Below are 14182 nucleotides of genomic sequence, written 5' to 3'. Positions count from 1 at the left end.
TACATTGTTCTAATGAGAAAGATGGCGTCTGCCTTTGGTATTAAAACATTAGCGAGCCCAAGCTTTTGCCTGCAGAGGAAAAGCGACCGTTAGAAACTAAAATTGTAGAGCTGCCACAAGTCGCATATACCTTTTTCTTTATTTTTATATGTTTCTCTCGACCAGCGCGAGCATGTTCAGAAACTACGCAGCCGGGAACCGCAATATCGGGCCGTGTATAGAGCCACCTTCATACACAAATATATGACGGCGGCGCTATACAGAGCCCGGTATTTGTAAAGTGAGGGCCTCGGCTACGTAATTCCTGAAGATGCTCACGTCGGTTTAGTGAAACATGCCAAAATAAAGAAAAAGTATCACGTGACTTGTGGCGGCTCTACAGGTTTAATGAAAACGTTACATCAACAAAAAAGAAACGGCACACTGCATGATGATTTATTGTTTATTACTTCAGAATATTGTGGTTTCAGTGACAAACAGATTACAAAGATTTTTTACGTAGAACTGAAATAATGTGAAAAATGCTTATGACTAACGATTCTCATAAAAGTAATCTTTCTCGATGGATTTTCAATGGAAAGCCGAGCTGAGAATATAATTACGTTTAGCTTTTTTCATGGTATTCTAAGACAAAACAAACCTTTTTCAGCTCTGAGAAGGAGTATGCCATGTGCTTCGATGACGCTAAGCTGCTTCACGGGAACTGTCTTGTCAAATATTAGTCGATGAGATGTGCTTTCTGCAAAAGAAGAATATAGTAGCATGTGTATAATTCTGCAGGCAATAATAATTGTTCTAATACATTTGTCACATTACTTACGCGTTACGTTTCTATGTAGTAGACAGAAATTTGATAGCATACGAGAAATTATTGGTATATATTGTACATATTCTGTTATACACTAAATTACTCCCGCATGTGCTGCGGAAAATTTACTGTTACATTCAATTATTACCTCGAGGAAGTGTTGAAAATATTTGTACACTGAAGCGCCAAAGAAACTGGTATAGGCATGCGTATTCAAATAGAGAGATATGTAAACAGACAGAATACCGCGCTGCGGTTGGCAACTCCTATATGTGTAAGACAACAAGTATCTGGCGCTCGGTTTCTGCCGCTACAATGGCAGGTTATCAAGATGTAAGTGAGTTTTAACGTGGTGTTATAGTCGGCGCATGAGCAATGGGATACAGAATCTCCGAAGTAGCGATGAAGTGGAGATTTTTCCCGTACTACCATTTCACGAGTGTACCGTTAATATCAGGAATCCGGTAAAACATCCAATCTCCGACATCGCTACGACCGGAAAAGAATCCTGCAAGAACGGAATCAACGACGACTGAAGAAAATCATTCAACGTGACAGAAGTGCAGCCCTTCCGAAAATTGCTGCAGGTTTCAGTGCTGGGCCATCAACAAATATCAAAGTACGAACCATTCAACGAAATATCATCGATATGGGCTTTCGGAGACGAAGGCCCACTCGTGTACCCTTGATGACTGCACGGCACGAAGCAATTCGTAGCACTGGCTCTTAAGAATAATTCCTTTTAAAAAAATCGAAATACATATTTTATCGCTGAATGCTTTCAGTTATAAAGTGGTATTCTGTAAGTCTTAAGGGTACTTTGAAGACAACTCTGAAGTAAAGAACAAGCACATCTTTGCAAGACCAATTGCTCGTACGTGGGGTAGGAATGAAGCTTTGATTATCACATTAAAAAAAATTACGTAATAAGTGTTTTTGTTTATTTGCAGGTATACGTCTGCGATCCTTGTACGAATCGAAAATCTGACAGCAAAGTAGCGTGGTACGCTACTGGAGGAGACAAAGGAAAATAACAACTGTCTCGCCGGCCGGTGTGGCCGTGTGGTCTAGGCGCTTCAGTCTGGAACCGCTTGACCGCTCCGGTCGCAGGTTCGAATCCTGCCTCGGGCATGGATGTTGTGATGTTCTGAGGTTAGTTAGGTTTAAGTAGTTCTAAGTTCTAGGAGACTGATGATCACAGGTGTTAAGTCCCATAGTGCTCAGAGCCATTTTGAACAAATGTGGCGCACCGGGTTCAGCGGGTGCGAGAACTGCAAGTAACCGCTTGTCTACAAACTTGGCGGTCATTCCGCTTGAAGGGCCACATATTCGCACAGCAATAAGCAGTCATGGAGTACAGTTTAAAGTTGTAGACATGTGGCCTGTGGAAGAAGACAGAGACTGAAATACATCGAACAAATAATTGAGGACGTACGTTGCAACTGCTACTCTGGGATGAAGAGGTTAGCTCAGGTGAATAATTCGTGGCGGGCCGCATCAAGCCAGGCAAAAGACTGATGACTCCCAAAAAATGTGGCATACCCCGTGAACAACTTTTAAAAATTATCTGCCAGATGATGACTGACAGGTCGAAACAGTTGAAGAATAAGGAAACAAAGAATTTTGTACGCTTGGTGTGGTTATCTTACAACAAAATATCTTCTACACAAGCTGTGCCCCACTATTTTAAGATGATTTTATAAACGATCAATTAATTACTTAAGAATCTGAATGCAATTCCGCTTTATGCTAGACATCGTTTGATTAGTTTTATTTTACCTAATCATATTCCAGCACTTTCTATACTCTCTTCAGGAAGTTTTTATTTATTTTTATTCTGAAAACTGTTATTACATGTTAATTACTTGTGGAGGTTATATGCGTCTTTGGCTGAAAGTTCCTCACATGTACAAAGATACGATAATAAGGTGCCTAAGTTTACGTTAGTTTACATATACAGTAAGGAACTTTAAGGAACACAGGTCACAGAATATCTCGTACACTTAACGCCATGCTGAATAATTTACGTCTAGGTCACTAACTTGGAAATGATATAAGCGAGGTGATCAAAAGTTTCCGTTCGAGGGCCTTACAGTCTAGAATTGGTATGCCAATTAAGCAAAATTTTCTTGAGCATTGAGGTAATCATCCCATCAATGCAACAGGTCGAAGATACCCGTGCGGTAAAACACAACGTCCTGCTGCGTGAAGAAATCCTTAACTGCCTACTGCACATGCTTTTCTGATGGAACACCATTCCTTAACGGTGGATTTCGACAGACATGCTCCCTCACACACATTCTTCATCCTCCGATGGACGTCTACCGATGTTTGTCCTTCGACAGCCTTCGTATTCGGTAATAACGTCGCCATAGTTCCGTACTTACCGCACGCATGCCGGGAAGACACGAATGCCACGCAAATCCCTTGTCTACATGTCGGTGCATATATACCAGCATCGGGATGGCGCTACGTTGCACAAACGTGCAGCAAGGCCCTCAAACGGAAACTTTTTGATCGCCACTCATAAATTTACTCACATATCTCATATGACATTCTTCGTTATGCGTGTCTGTAGTTTTACATCTACCACGCATTCTATAGCTTGTCACCTGCAAGCAACGAAACTTTCCCTGTTTTTCGTTCATTTCAAACTGTATTCTATCGCGTTATTTAGAGTGTTACTTACGTTTTTTCCAGATTTTCTTCATGCTGTGATCTTTCTTCCCCTTTTGTGACTTGTGCCTTTAACAGTATATGTAAACAAACGTAATATTTGACGTCCAATTATTGCTTCTTTGTAAGTGTAAATAACTTAAAGCCAAAAATTCATATAACATCCGCAAGAAGTTAATATGTAATAATAATTTTCAGAAAAAAATTAAAACCCATTATAGATAGCACAGAAAGCGCTGAAACATGTGAGAGTAAAACAGAACTAATCGAACGACATAATACTGGTTGATTCTTGCAGAGAAGATAATAGCAACCAATCACTTTTTGTAATGCTATTTATTTACATAAATAACACCGTTACCAATTTCGAAGCGATAGGTTCATCATCAGACGGCTTGTTCATACAGTTTGTTGTAGTTTACATCAGTTTTCACTTTTGATTCCCACATGTAGTGAAAATTTCTTGGGATAGTGATCCTGCAACCACCACATGGTCTGAGAAACTGTCTTATTTAACTCTAATTGTGACTCATAACGGTTTAAAACGATATAAATTCGCGTACAAATATCATAATAAGAGGTGGTTGGTTGCTGTTATCTTTTCTGCAAGAATAAACATGTAGTTTGTACATAGCCATGGTCTCAAAATATCAGTTTTCGACAAAATAGCATTAAGATTACTCCGCCAGGTACTGAGAAACGTACATACTTCTAAAAGCTCCAAAAGGAACCTAACGAAGACTAACCTCAACATCAAGCACAGCAAAAAATGCATGTCAGTACAGGTAACACCAATCTACATAAAAGCGACGTACCAGGTGGCGCACACACGATGGCCTCCGTTGTCGTTAGTTAATCCCGGATACCACGGACGCCGAAAGGATTTCCTAAGCAGAACAGTAAAGAGGACTCCACACCAACAGAGAGGGGACCCTCTGAATGTAAGACTAGCGCTTGAAAACAACCACTTTACAGGTATAATTAGTCCTATAGTTCAATGCCAGAAAACTTGCTTACTGTAGGTGGGGTACCGCGTTCGATTCCTGGGCTCGAGAAAGGTGTCTGTGTAGAAGAGTGATTGGCCCTGACCAAAACACTATGCTTAAGGGCCAAAGCCTATTAATTGTCTGTTTCAAGGCATATAAAGATATGATTGCTGATTTGTTAATAACACATAATGCACCAATTCGTGTTTCACAATTAGCAGCATTACATAAATGCTATCATATCTTTCATTAAAATAAAGAAAAATGAATATAATGAATACCATAAATGATGTTCCTTTAAACCTATGTTATAGATTGATAGATCTTTATAACTGCATTATTCGCAATACAAATGATAAAATGCATGTCCGCCTTGTTGGATGCATTGATGTAAGCGCCTATCGGTATTAGCATGGACACCTCTTAACATTTCTGCAGTTACTGCAGCGGGATCATGACGTGTTAGTTCTTTAAACACATCTGGATTTTCCGGTTCCGTTTCGTAAACCATGGATTTGATATAACCCCATAAGAAAAAATCCAAGGATGTTAAATCAGGCGATCTCGATGACCATCGAATGCAACCACCACGACCTATCCACTGTTCTGGGTATACAATGTTGAGATATTCCCTAATCCCTCTACAATAATGGGGTGATGCACCGTCGTGCTGAAACCAGTGTCTCACAGCTAACTGAAGTGGGATGTATTCCAAAAGATGCCCAAGGTTCAGCTCATTATGTAGGAACTGCAAATACAGCCGATCAGTTAGTCTGGAAGCCCAATAAACTGGTCCAATGACGTGTGTCCTAGAATGCCGCACCATACGTTTAACGAACCAGTGCGCTTGCTCAAAATGGTTCTAATGGCTCTGAGCACTATGGGACTTAACTTCTGAGGTCATCAGTCCCCTAGAACTTAGAACTACTTGAACCTAACTAACCTAAGGACATGACACACATCCATGCCCGAGGCAGGATTCGAACTTGCAACCGTAGCGATCACTCGGTTCAAGAGTGTAGCGCCTAGAACCGCTCGGCCACTCCGGTCGGCAGTGCGCTTGGATGTGATGTGGTCGTACCCAGTGAGAACTGGCAGGAGCCCAATAATGTAGATTGTGTCTATTGACAGTGGTGTCATTGGCGATATAGTATTCGTCACCCCACAAAATCTGTACGATGGAATTCGGATTTACCGCTACTTTATTTACGTCTGCAGAACTATGTCCAATTTTGGAAATCGTTTGCATATAGCTGTCAGTGTAGGTGCAGCTTGAAGGGATGCCATTTTCGTTCCTCCAGAATCCTTTGTGCTGGAGGCCTCGATACCCTCAGGCACGCTGCAGCTCTCCTTTGTCCTAATTACGATGAGAAATAGGTATTACTGGAAGAGATTTAATGTCTTTCATAATATTAATAAAAAGGGCGTTCAAAAAGTTTTGCACAGTCGTCTGTAATTTTTTTATTTTTTTGCAGGAGGAGAATGAGATTTTTTAACAAACTTGGAACATTTACCTATATGTTGGTATATAAAAGTATTTTCTTTTATTTATAGCTGAGCCATAATGGTCCGTGAAGTAGATGTCAGGTTGCAACGGTCGGTGATGGAGTTCCTCTTCAAGACCGGCGATGACTCTGCCACATCGATTCACAAGAAGTTGATCCCTGTTTATGGGGAGGACACAGTGGATCGCAGCAGTATCCAGCGGTGGTTGCAGTGGTTTAAAGGATGTGATTTCTCTCTACTGGACAATCCACGATGCGGTAGACCATCGACGGGAGAGAGTGATATGAATAAGGAGACCTTTTATCAAATCATCCAAAATGACAGATGTGTGACGACACGACAGCTTGCTGAAATAACTAGTTTGTCATTGGGTAGTGTGATATCACTGGTACAGTCACTAGGGTACAGAAAAATCTGTGTATGTTGGGTGCCTGGATTATTGACAAGAGAATTGGAAACGACGAGGAAGAATGTGTGCGAGGGTCTCATGATGACTTTTGCTGAAGAGTGGTGGTTCAAATAGCTCTGAGCACTATGGGACTTAACTTCTGAGGTCATCAGTCCCCTAGAACTTAGAACTACTTAAACCTGACTAACCGAAGGACATCACACGCATCCATGCCCAAGGCAGGATTCGAACCTGCGAACGTAGCGGTCACGAGGTTCCAGACTGAAGCGCCTAGAACCGCACGGCCACACCGGCCGGCCTGAAGAGTGGAAACAGTGTTTTAATGGCGTCGTTACCCAGGATGAAACATGGTTGATTTGTCCGAACCTGAGAGCAAAACTCAGTCCAAGGAGCGGCATCATCCGGGTTCCCCTCGGAAGAAGAAACCAAGACTTTCGCGAACAGCAAGCCGAAAGGTGATGGCCTCCTTCTTCTGGGATTAGTGTGGTGTCATTTTCATTGACTTTTTGGAACCTGGCTCCACAATTACCAGGGACCCGGGACAAGCTGCGACGTGCTCAAATGGTTGAAATGGCTCTAAGCACTATGGGAATTAACATCTGATGTCACCAGTTCCCTAGACTTAGAACTACTTAAACCTAACTAATGTAAGGACATCACACACATCCATACCCGCGGCAGGATTCGAACCTGCGACCGTAGCAGCCGCGCGGTTCCGGACTGAAGCGCCTAGAACAGCTCGGCCACAGCGGCCAGACTGCGACGTGCTATCAAGACCCACAGAACACAGCTTCAGGGTCAACTTATCAGACTACACCATGACAATGCCAAACCCATACAGCCCTTATGACGCAGGAGAAAATCAGGAAAATTGGTTGGAAAACTGTTCCTCTTCCTCCCTATAGTCCGGCCTTGCCTCCGTCTGATTTGTACCTCTTTGGTCGTTCTGAAGGCCCACCTGCGCGGTAAAACATTCGATAGTGAGAAAGACCTTGTTTTCTGTGTCAAGCGATGGTATAAAAGTCAATCCCCAGAATTTTACCAAAGTGCATTTACATCATGGAAAGAATGTTAGGCCAGGTGAGTCAGCTGATGGAGGCTACGTTGAATAGACTCAATGTATAGCTAAATGTTCCAAGTATGTTCACAAAAAATTTCATTCTCCTCCTGCAAACAATAAAAAAAATTAGAGACGACTGTCCAAAACTGTTTGAACACCTTTCCTAATAATGATCATATTATTATTATTATAAGAACAAATAATACCGCAACCTAAATACAATGGCACGATAACACTTTCGCTTATACTAAATCGTTCGCACGCGTTATTTTCATTTGAGCTGTGCTTACCTTGAGCGGAATGTGCTCCAAAATACTCAATAACGTTCCGGGCAACATCGGGTACGTCGTGGATTGGTCTTTCCAGGACACGTTGCACCTGTAAAGCTCCTTCGGTTCTTATAAGCATCTCCGTACGTCTAAAAACATGCACATTAGGTAGAAGTCGCGTTGAAAAACGTTGTGAATACAGCCCTGCGGCCGCAGCTGCACTGCAGTCCGCCTCTCCATAGACGAGTATCACATCGGGGTAGTCTTTGCTATAGTAAATTGCAGTTGTTACCTGTCTGACCGTGAGACCTTACTCGAACTACAAACAGACGGCCACGCGATCTTATTAGAGCGGAACCAGTAGGAAAACGCACGCTGATGGCAGCACTTCCCCTTTGGACAGCAGTGATGACGCAACCCTTCTTGCACTAACGTATGCGGGCAACGTAAAACCACAGAGGACGGCTTGCCTGGGCCACCTAGCAAATATCGAAATATCTCTGACGTGAGAGAGAAATTCTTTGGCACTGTTATGGTTGCGATATCGCCATCTTTGTATAAATCCTTCCATGTGGCAAAATTTTTTGATATGTGTATTAGTGGTGCTTTAAACCACAAATAAAAAAGTGCTGAATATTGTCTTCGCTACTCCACGAACACAAGCAGTGAGCATTGCAACGTAATGGCGCGGAGTTTCCGACGTAAGTAACTAAAATATTTTCACGTTAATAATTTGTTTACATCTACGTCCTTTGAAATTGTTATGAGGCAGAATTAAAGTTAAATTAGAGAGTTTCTCACATCATGTTTTGGTTGTCAGGCGCTACCAGCTCAAGGAATTTTCATTACATGGGAAAAAGTGAAAACTAATGTAATACAAGGCCCCGGGAGTAGACAACATTCCATTAGAACTACTGACAGCCGTGGGAAAGCCAGTCCTGACAAAACTCTCCCATCTGGTGAGCAAAATGTATGAGACAGGCAAAATACCCTCAGACTTCAAGAAGAATATAATAATTCCAATCCAAAAGAAAGCAGGTGTTGACAGATGTGAAAATTACCGAACTATCAGTTTAATAAGTCACGGCTGCAAAACACTAACGCGAATTATTTACAGACGAATGGAAAAACTGGTAGAAGCCGACCTCGGGGAAGATCAGTTTGGATTCCGTAGAAATGTTGGATTCCGTGAGGCAATACTGACCCTACGGCTTATTTTAGAAGCTAGATTAAGAAAAGGCAAACCTACGTTTCTGGCATTTGTAGACTTAGAGAAAGCTTTTCAAAGAGTTGACTCGAATACTCTCTTTCAAATCCTGAAGGTGGCAGGGGTAAAATACAGGGAGCGAAAGGCTATTTACAGTTTCTACAGAAATCAGATGGCAGTTATAAGAGTAGAGGGACATGAAAGGGAAGCAGTGGTTGGGAAGGGAGTGAGACAGGGTTGTAGCCTCTCCCGAATGTTATTCAATCCGTATATTGAGCAAGAAGTAAAGGAAACAAAAGAATAATTCGGAGTAGGTATTGAAATCCATGGAGAAGAAATAAAAACTTTGAGGTTATAAGGATATAAGATGAACATCAACAAAAGAAAAACGAGGATAATGTTAACTCGGGTGATGCTGAGGGAATTAGATTAGGACATGAGACACTTAAAGTAGTAAAGGAGTTTTGCTATTTGGGGAGCAAAATAACTGGTGATGGTCGAAGTAGAGAGGATATAAAATGTAGACTGGCAATGGTAAGGAAAGCGTTTCTGAAGAAGAGAAATTTGTTAACATCGAGTATAGATTTAAGTGTCAGGAAGTCGTTTCTGAAAGTATTTGTATGGAGTGTAGCCATGTATGGAAGTGAAACATGGGCGATAAATAGTTTGGACAAGAAGAGAATAGAAGCTTTCGAAATGTGGTGCTACAGAAGAATGCTGAAGATTAGATAGGTAGATCACATGAGTAATGAGGAGGTACTGAATAGAATTGGGGAGAAGAGAAATTTGTGGCACAATTTGAGTAGAAGAAGGGATCGGTTGGTAGGACATGTTCTGAAGCATCAAGGGATCACCAATTTAGTATTGGAGGGCAGCGTGGAGGGTAAAAATCGTAGAGGGAGACCAAGAGATGAATACACTACGCAGATTCAGAAGGATGTAGGTCGCAGTAGTTACTCAGAGATGATGAAGCTTGCACAGGATAGAGTAGCATGGAGAGCTGCATCAAACCAGTCTCAGGACTTAAGACCACAACAACAACAATGTAAATACAGCAAAAATGTATCTTAACGCGAACAAGCCGTCTGATGATGAACCCGTCGGTTCGAATTCGGTAACGGCGCTATTTATCTGAATAAATAACGTTATAAAAAGTGGTTGGTCGCTGTTATCTTCTTTGCAAGAATAAATCTGTATTTTGCATATAACCACGGTCTCAAAATATCAGTTTTACACAAAACAGCATTAATCAAATGGCGTTTAGCATATAGCGGAATTTCTGTCAAATTTTTCTTAGATTGTAAGAGGAGCTATAATATCCAAAAAATGATTAATTACTTAAGTTTTCTTTTTGGAAGTGATAGTTACAACTTTATTACAAGCCTTCGTCTCTATTAGGTTACGGCATTTCTCCCGTTCCTTTCTGGCAGTGATGAAGCGAAATGTCCTTATCTGTAGGCGCCATAGTCGGCAAGAAGTGAGCGTCTCGTACCTTCAATGACGAAGACTCCAGCCTCGGTAGCGGCAATGAGCTTGTTGTCTCCCCAGGAGTCGCCGCAGAAGGTCTCGTGCGGGAAGTCCGGGTAGAAGCAGGCGGGCTCCCATGGCGGGCGTTTGAACATGGAGGATGAGGCGAGGCTGGTCGGAGCGTCGCCACGCATGATGGTGTCCAGCTTGAGCGCCTGCCCTGCGCGCACGAATTCCACCTGGCGCGCCTCCTCCTTGCGCCGTGAACCTCTCTGTGCGTCGGGCAGCACGTCGCTGAAAGCCCTCCTGTTCAGCATTGTCTGCGGCGCACCGACAAACATCACTCCGATTAGTAACTATTGTTTTTAATTCTCGGCAAATCGTACACTACCAGTTAAGGAACCTCAACGGATATGTACGGTGCTGAAGTAATCGATTTTAAGGTCTGTTCTTAATTTTCGTGAGATTTTTGTGGAAATATGGGAACTGAAATAATTTTGTGCTTTCATCTGATGGAACCAAATTTTCTTTGAGACATATGAATCTCAACCTTATTTTCGATAATGACGGGAGCTGAAGAAATGGATTAAAATTTGTGCTATGACCAGGACCTGCACCCAGATCTGGTTACGAGGCAGATGTGGAAGCCATTACACCACACGTAGCTGCGCGGACTGCTCTAGCACAGAGGTGGCGTGCTATTTCAGTATCGGAGAGCCTCGGCATTTCTAAAGATTTAAGAAGGGGAAAATAGGTTGAGCGCGTGAATTTAAGTTTGTATTCGGTAGGGCACTGGACTAGACTAGTAAGTGCAGTTGTGTTAGCCATGCTGGTATAGTGATGTAATGGCTAGCGCATCTGCTTAGTTAGCAGAAGACCCGGGTTGAAGTCCCAGACGTAGCACGAATCTTAATTCATTAAAATTTTATGTATTTTTTGTGAAAAAAAATGGCCACAAGAGAATTTTGAACACTGATCTCCTCGTTCGCACTCCAACCCCGTGACCACATAACCACGACACCGGGCGTAATCAAATTTGCTCGATGTTGCATGTCTTGAGCTTGGACCGTTCACTATTTCTATTTTGCTTCTTTTTTCATAGTTCAGGACAAATTCTTTCTGTTTTCATGCCTGACTGTGTTCAGTTTTTGACGGACTGTCCACTGGGTCATCTTAGGGGGTTGCGATGGGGCGTTTCCCTTGGCAGCCGCTGAGTGGTCAGCGCAGTAAAATGCCATACGAGAGATCCCGGTCGATCCCCGGCCGGGTCGGAGATGTTCTCCGCTCGGGGACTGGATGTTGTGTTGTCTTCATCATCATTTCATCCTCATCAACAAGCAACTAGCCGAAGTGGCGTGAGCTAAAAATACTTCTACCAGGTGAACGGTCTACCTTACGGGAGGCACTTGCCACACTTGGTCTACACGGTAGTATCTCGCTGTCGTCCTCAGACATCAGCTGTATTGCAGAATGATAACATCTCTAGTTTGGAAATATTTTATGATGTGCGGTAGCCACTGAGTACAACGCTCCATTTGCTTTAAAAGATTAAAAATGGAAGGAGTCACAACTAAATAGAGACATCGTGCAAGGAGAAAACGGCCCGTATCTCGTGGTCGTGCGGTAGCGTTCTCGCTTCCCACGCCCGGATTCCCGGGTTCGAATCCCGGCGGGGTCAGGGATTTTCTCTGCCTCGTGATGGCTGGGTGTTGTGTGCTGTCCTTAGGGTAGTTAGGTTTAAGTAGTTCTAAGTTCTAGGGGACTGATGACCATAGATGTTAAGTCCCATAGTGCTCAGAGCCATTTGAACCATTTTTAAGGAGAAAACATCCACAATGTTCGTTGGAAGAGAAGGTAACTTTGGTTGACATAGCTATAATTTTGTAGACGTGCACTATACATGGGACATTAACTGAAGCATTCATTTTTCGGTTGCTTCAGGGTGAAAAATTGATACCATTCAAAAGCAACGATGCACGACAGTCAGCGGCTTGTGACTTTTCGCTCTCGCTGTCGCCGCACCCGTCTCTTTCACCTTCGCCATCTTTGCTGCAGACAAAGACATCGATTTGTGCCACAGCCTCCACCCCATATCGAATGTGGTCTCCTATTCCTTCACATTTATTAGAATTTTTCGATCTTTGTTCGAATTCTACGTTTACTACTGGAGGAAACAGCGATCAAACACCGAAACTCGGTTTTCTCAGAAACCTGCTATTGTGAGCAGTTTTAATAGGTTAAACTGGTGACTGGAAGAAATGGTGTACTGTCGCCACTACTTCCTGCTGGGACGGAATTTGTGTACAACATCCGTCTGTGTCTAGTGCTGTCTCATGTGAAAATTTGGGAACATTTTCGGAATGTTTGCAAATTATGTAACAGAGGCGGGACATGGGTACCAGCCCAGCCGGAACATTTATTTATTTACTTCGTTGCTTCCTTTAGACTTACTCTCTGTGTTTATACAAGGTGTTTCCGTAAGAGCGTGCAAAAATGTAACAGGTCATAGAGAATGGTCCACTGAACAATTTGAGATAGGGAACCTAGGGTCGGAGAAGCCAGCGTAAGCAGATATGGAAATAAACTTGTCTACCGCTTTGTCTAGCATTACTATTTTGTAGCTTATTTACAGCTAACATGTGCTCTTTATTTACATGTACATTCTTCATTTCCTGCAAGAAAACAAGGTGAATGAGTCTGATTACCAGGAAGTTACGATGCACGTTTTGTTTACTTTACTTGTCCATAAGATGGCTTTGGCTCTGAGCACTATGGGATTTAACTGCTGTGGTCATCAGTTCCCTAGAACTTAGAACTACTTAAACCTAACTAACCTAAGGACATCACACACATCCATGCCCGAGGCAGGATTCGAACCTGCGGCCGTAGCGGTCGCGTGGTTCCCGACTGTAGCGCCTAGAACAGCTTGGCCACTCCGCCCGGCTAAGATGGCTTTGTTTTATCGAATTTACATCGTTCCATGACAGAACGTGCTATGAATCAATGACAGACCCGTTCGTTACTCAGCGCTATTCAGAGACGGGGAGTACAATACGATTGAGCAGTACCGGTAAAGTATTTCCTGGTCGCTGGATTGGAAGGGTCCTATTCAATGACCTGCGACTCATCTGACATGAATCCTCTTTATTATTTCCTATGTATATATCGAAAGTCACTTGTGTATGAGACCCCAGTGGATATGGAGATGGAATTAGTTGTCAGAATTTTAGCTGCCTGTGATCTGATTCGAAACACACCAAGGATACTTGTCAGGTGCGTCAGAAACTTGTTCGCCGATGTCATGCTTGCATTGAGGTTAATGGCCGTCAGTTTCAGCACATTTTGTAAGATACAGTACAAATGGTATGCTCATTGTGTCAGTGATGGTATTTGCAGTTAACTGTAACTAATGTAAATAAAAAAGTACACAGTAATGTGATTTTATTCCTATTATCTCCTTAAGCTGGCTTCTCCGACCCCAGGTTGCCTACCTCAAATTGTTCAGTGGAGCATCATCTACGTCCTGTTAAATTTTTGCACGCTCTTACGGACACACCCTGCATAATAGGTCGTACGGCACTAACACTGCCGAAATCGAAATACCACTGCCGACCCCATAGTGAAACGGGAATAAGTAAAGAAAAAGAAAATGCGAAACACGACCTTGTAGTGATACGAATATACTAATTTGTCACCACAAAGCTGTACTTTTAATATTGAGGCAATGTTAGGTGTTTGTTCATATATTTTTCAAAACTGTCAATGACGTGAGCGAGGGAGATAACATTTGACTA

The 14182-nt window shown here is 42.6% G+C and overlaps 1 protein-coding gene across 2 annotated transcripts in view; it reads right to left on the bottom strand.

Annotated features, from left to right (window-relative positions):
- LOC126299380 (GTPase-activating Rap/Ran-GAP domain-like protein 3) overlaps positions 1–14182 on the bottom strand; it is a 1486407-nt gene that overhangs the window by 82998 nt on the left and 1389227 nt on the right. For both annotated transcript variants that reach the window (XM_049991244.1, XM_049991245.1), the window contains exons 15-16: positions 10414–10708; positions 641–739 (exon numbers count right to left, since the gene is read on the bottom strand). In XM_049991244.1, coding sequence (XP_049847201.1) covers positions 641–739; positions 10414–10708 — 394 coding nt within the window. The remainder of the gene's footprint in view (positions 1–640; positions 740–10413; positions 10709–14182) is intronic.

The sequence above is a fragment of the Schistocerca gregaria genome, chromosome X (genome assembly GCF_023897955.1).
Source record: "Schistocerca gregaria isolate iqSchGreg1 chromosome X, iqSchGreg1.2, whole genome shotgun sequence".
Lineage (NCBI taxonomy): Eukaryota > Metazoa > Arthropoda > Insecta > Orthoptera > Acrididae > Schistocerca > Schistocerca gregaria.
Note: the sequence above shows the minus strand (reverse complement) of the source record. Positions and strands in the feature narration are given on the sequence as shown.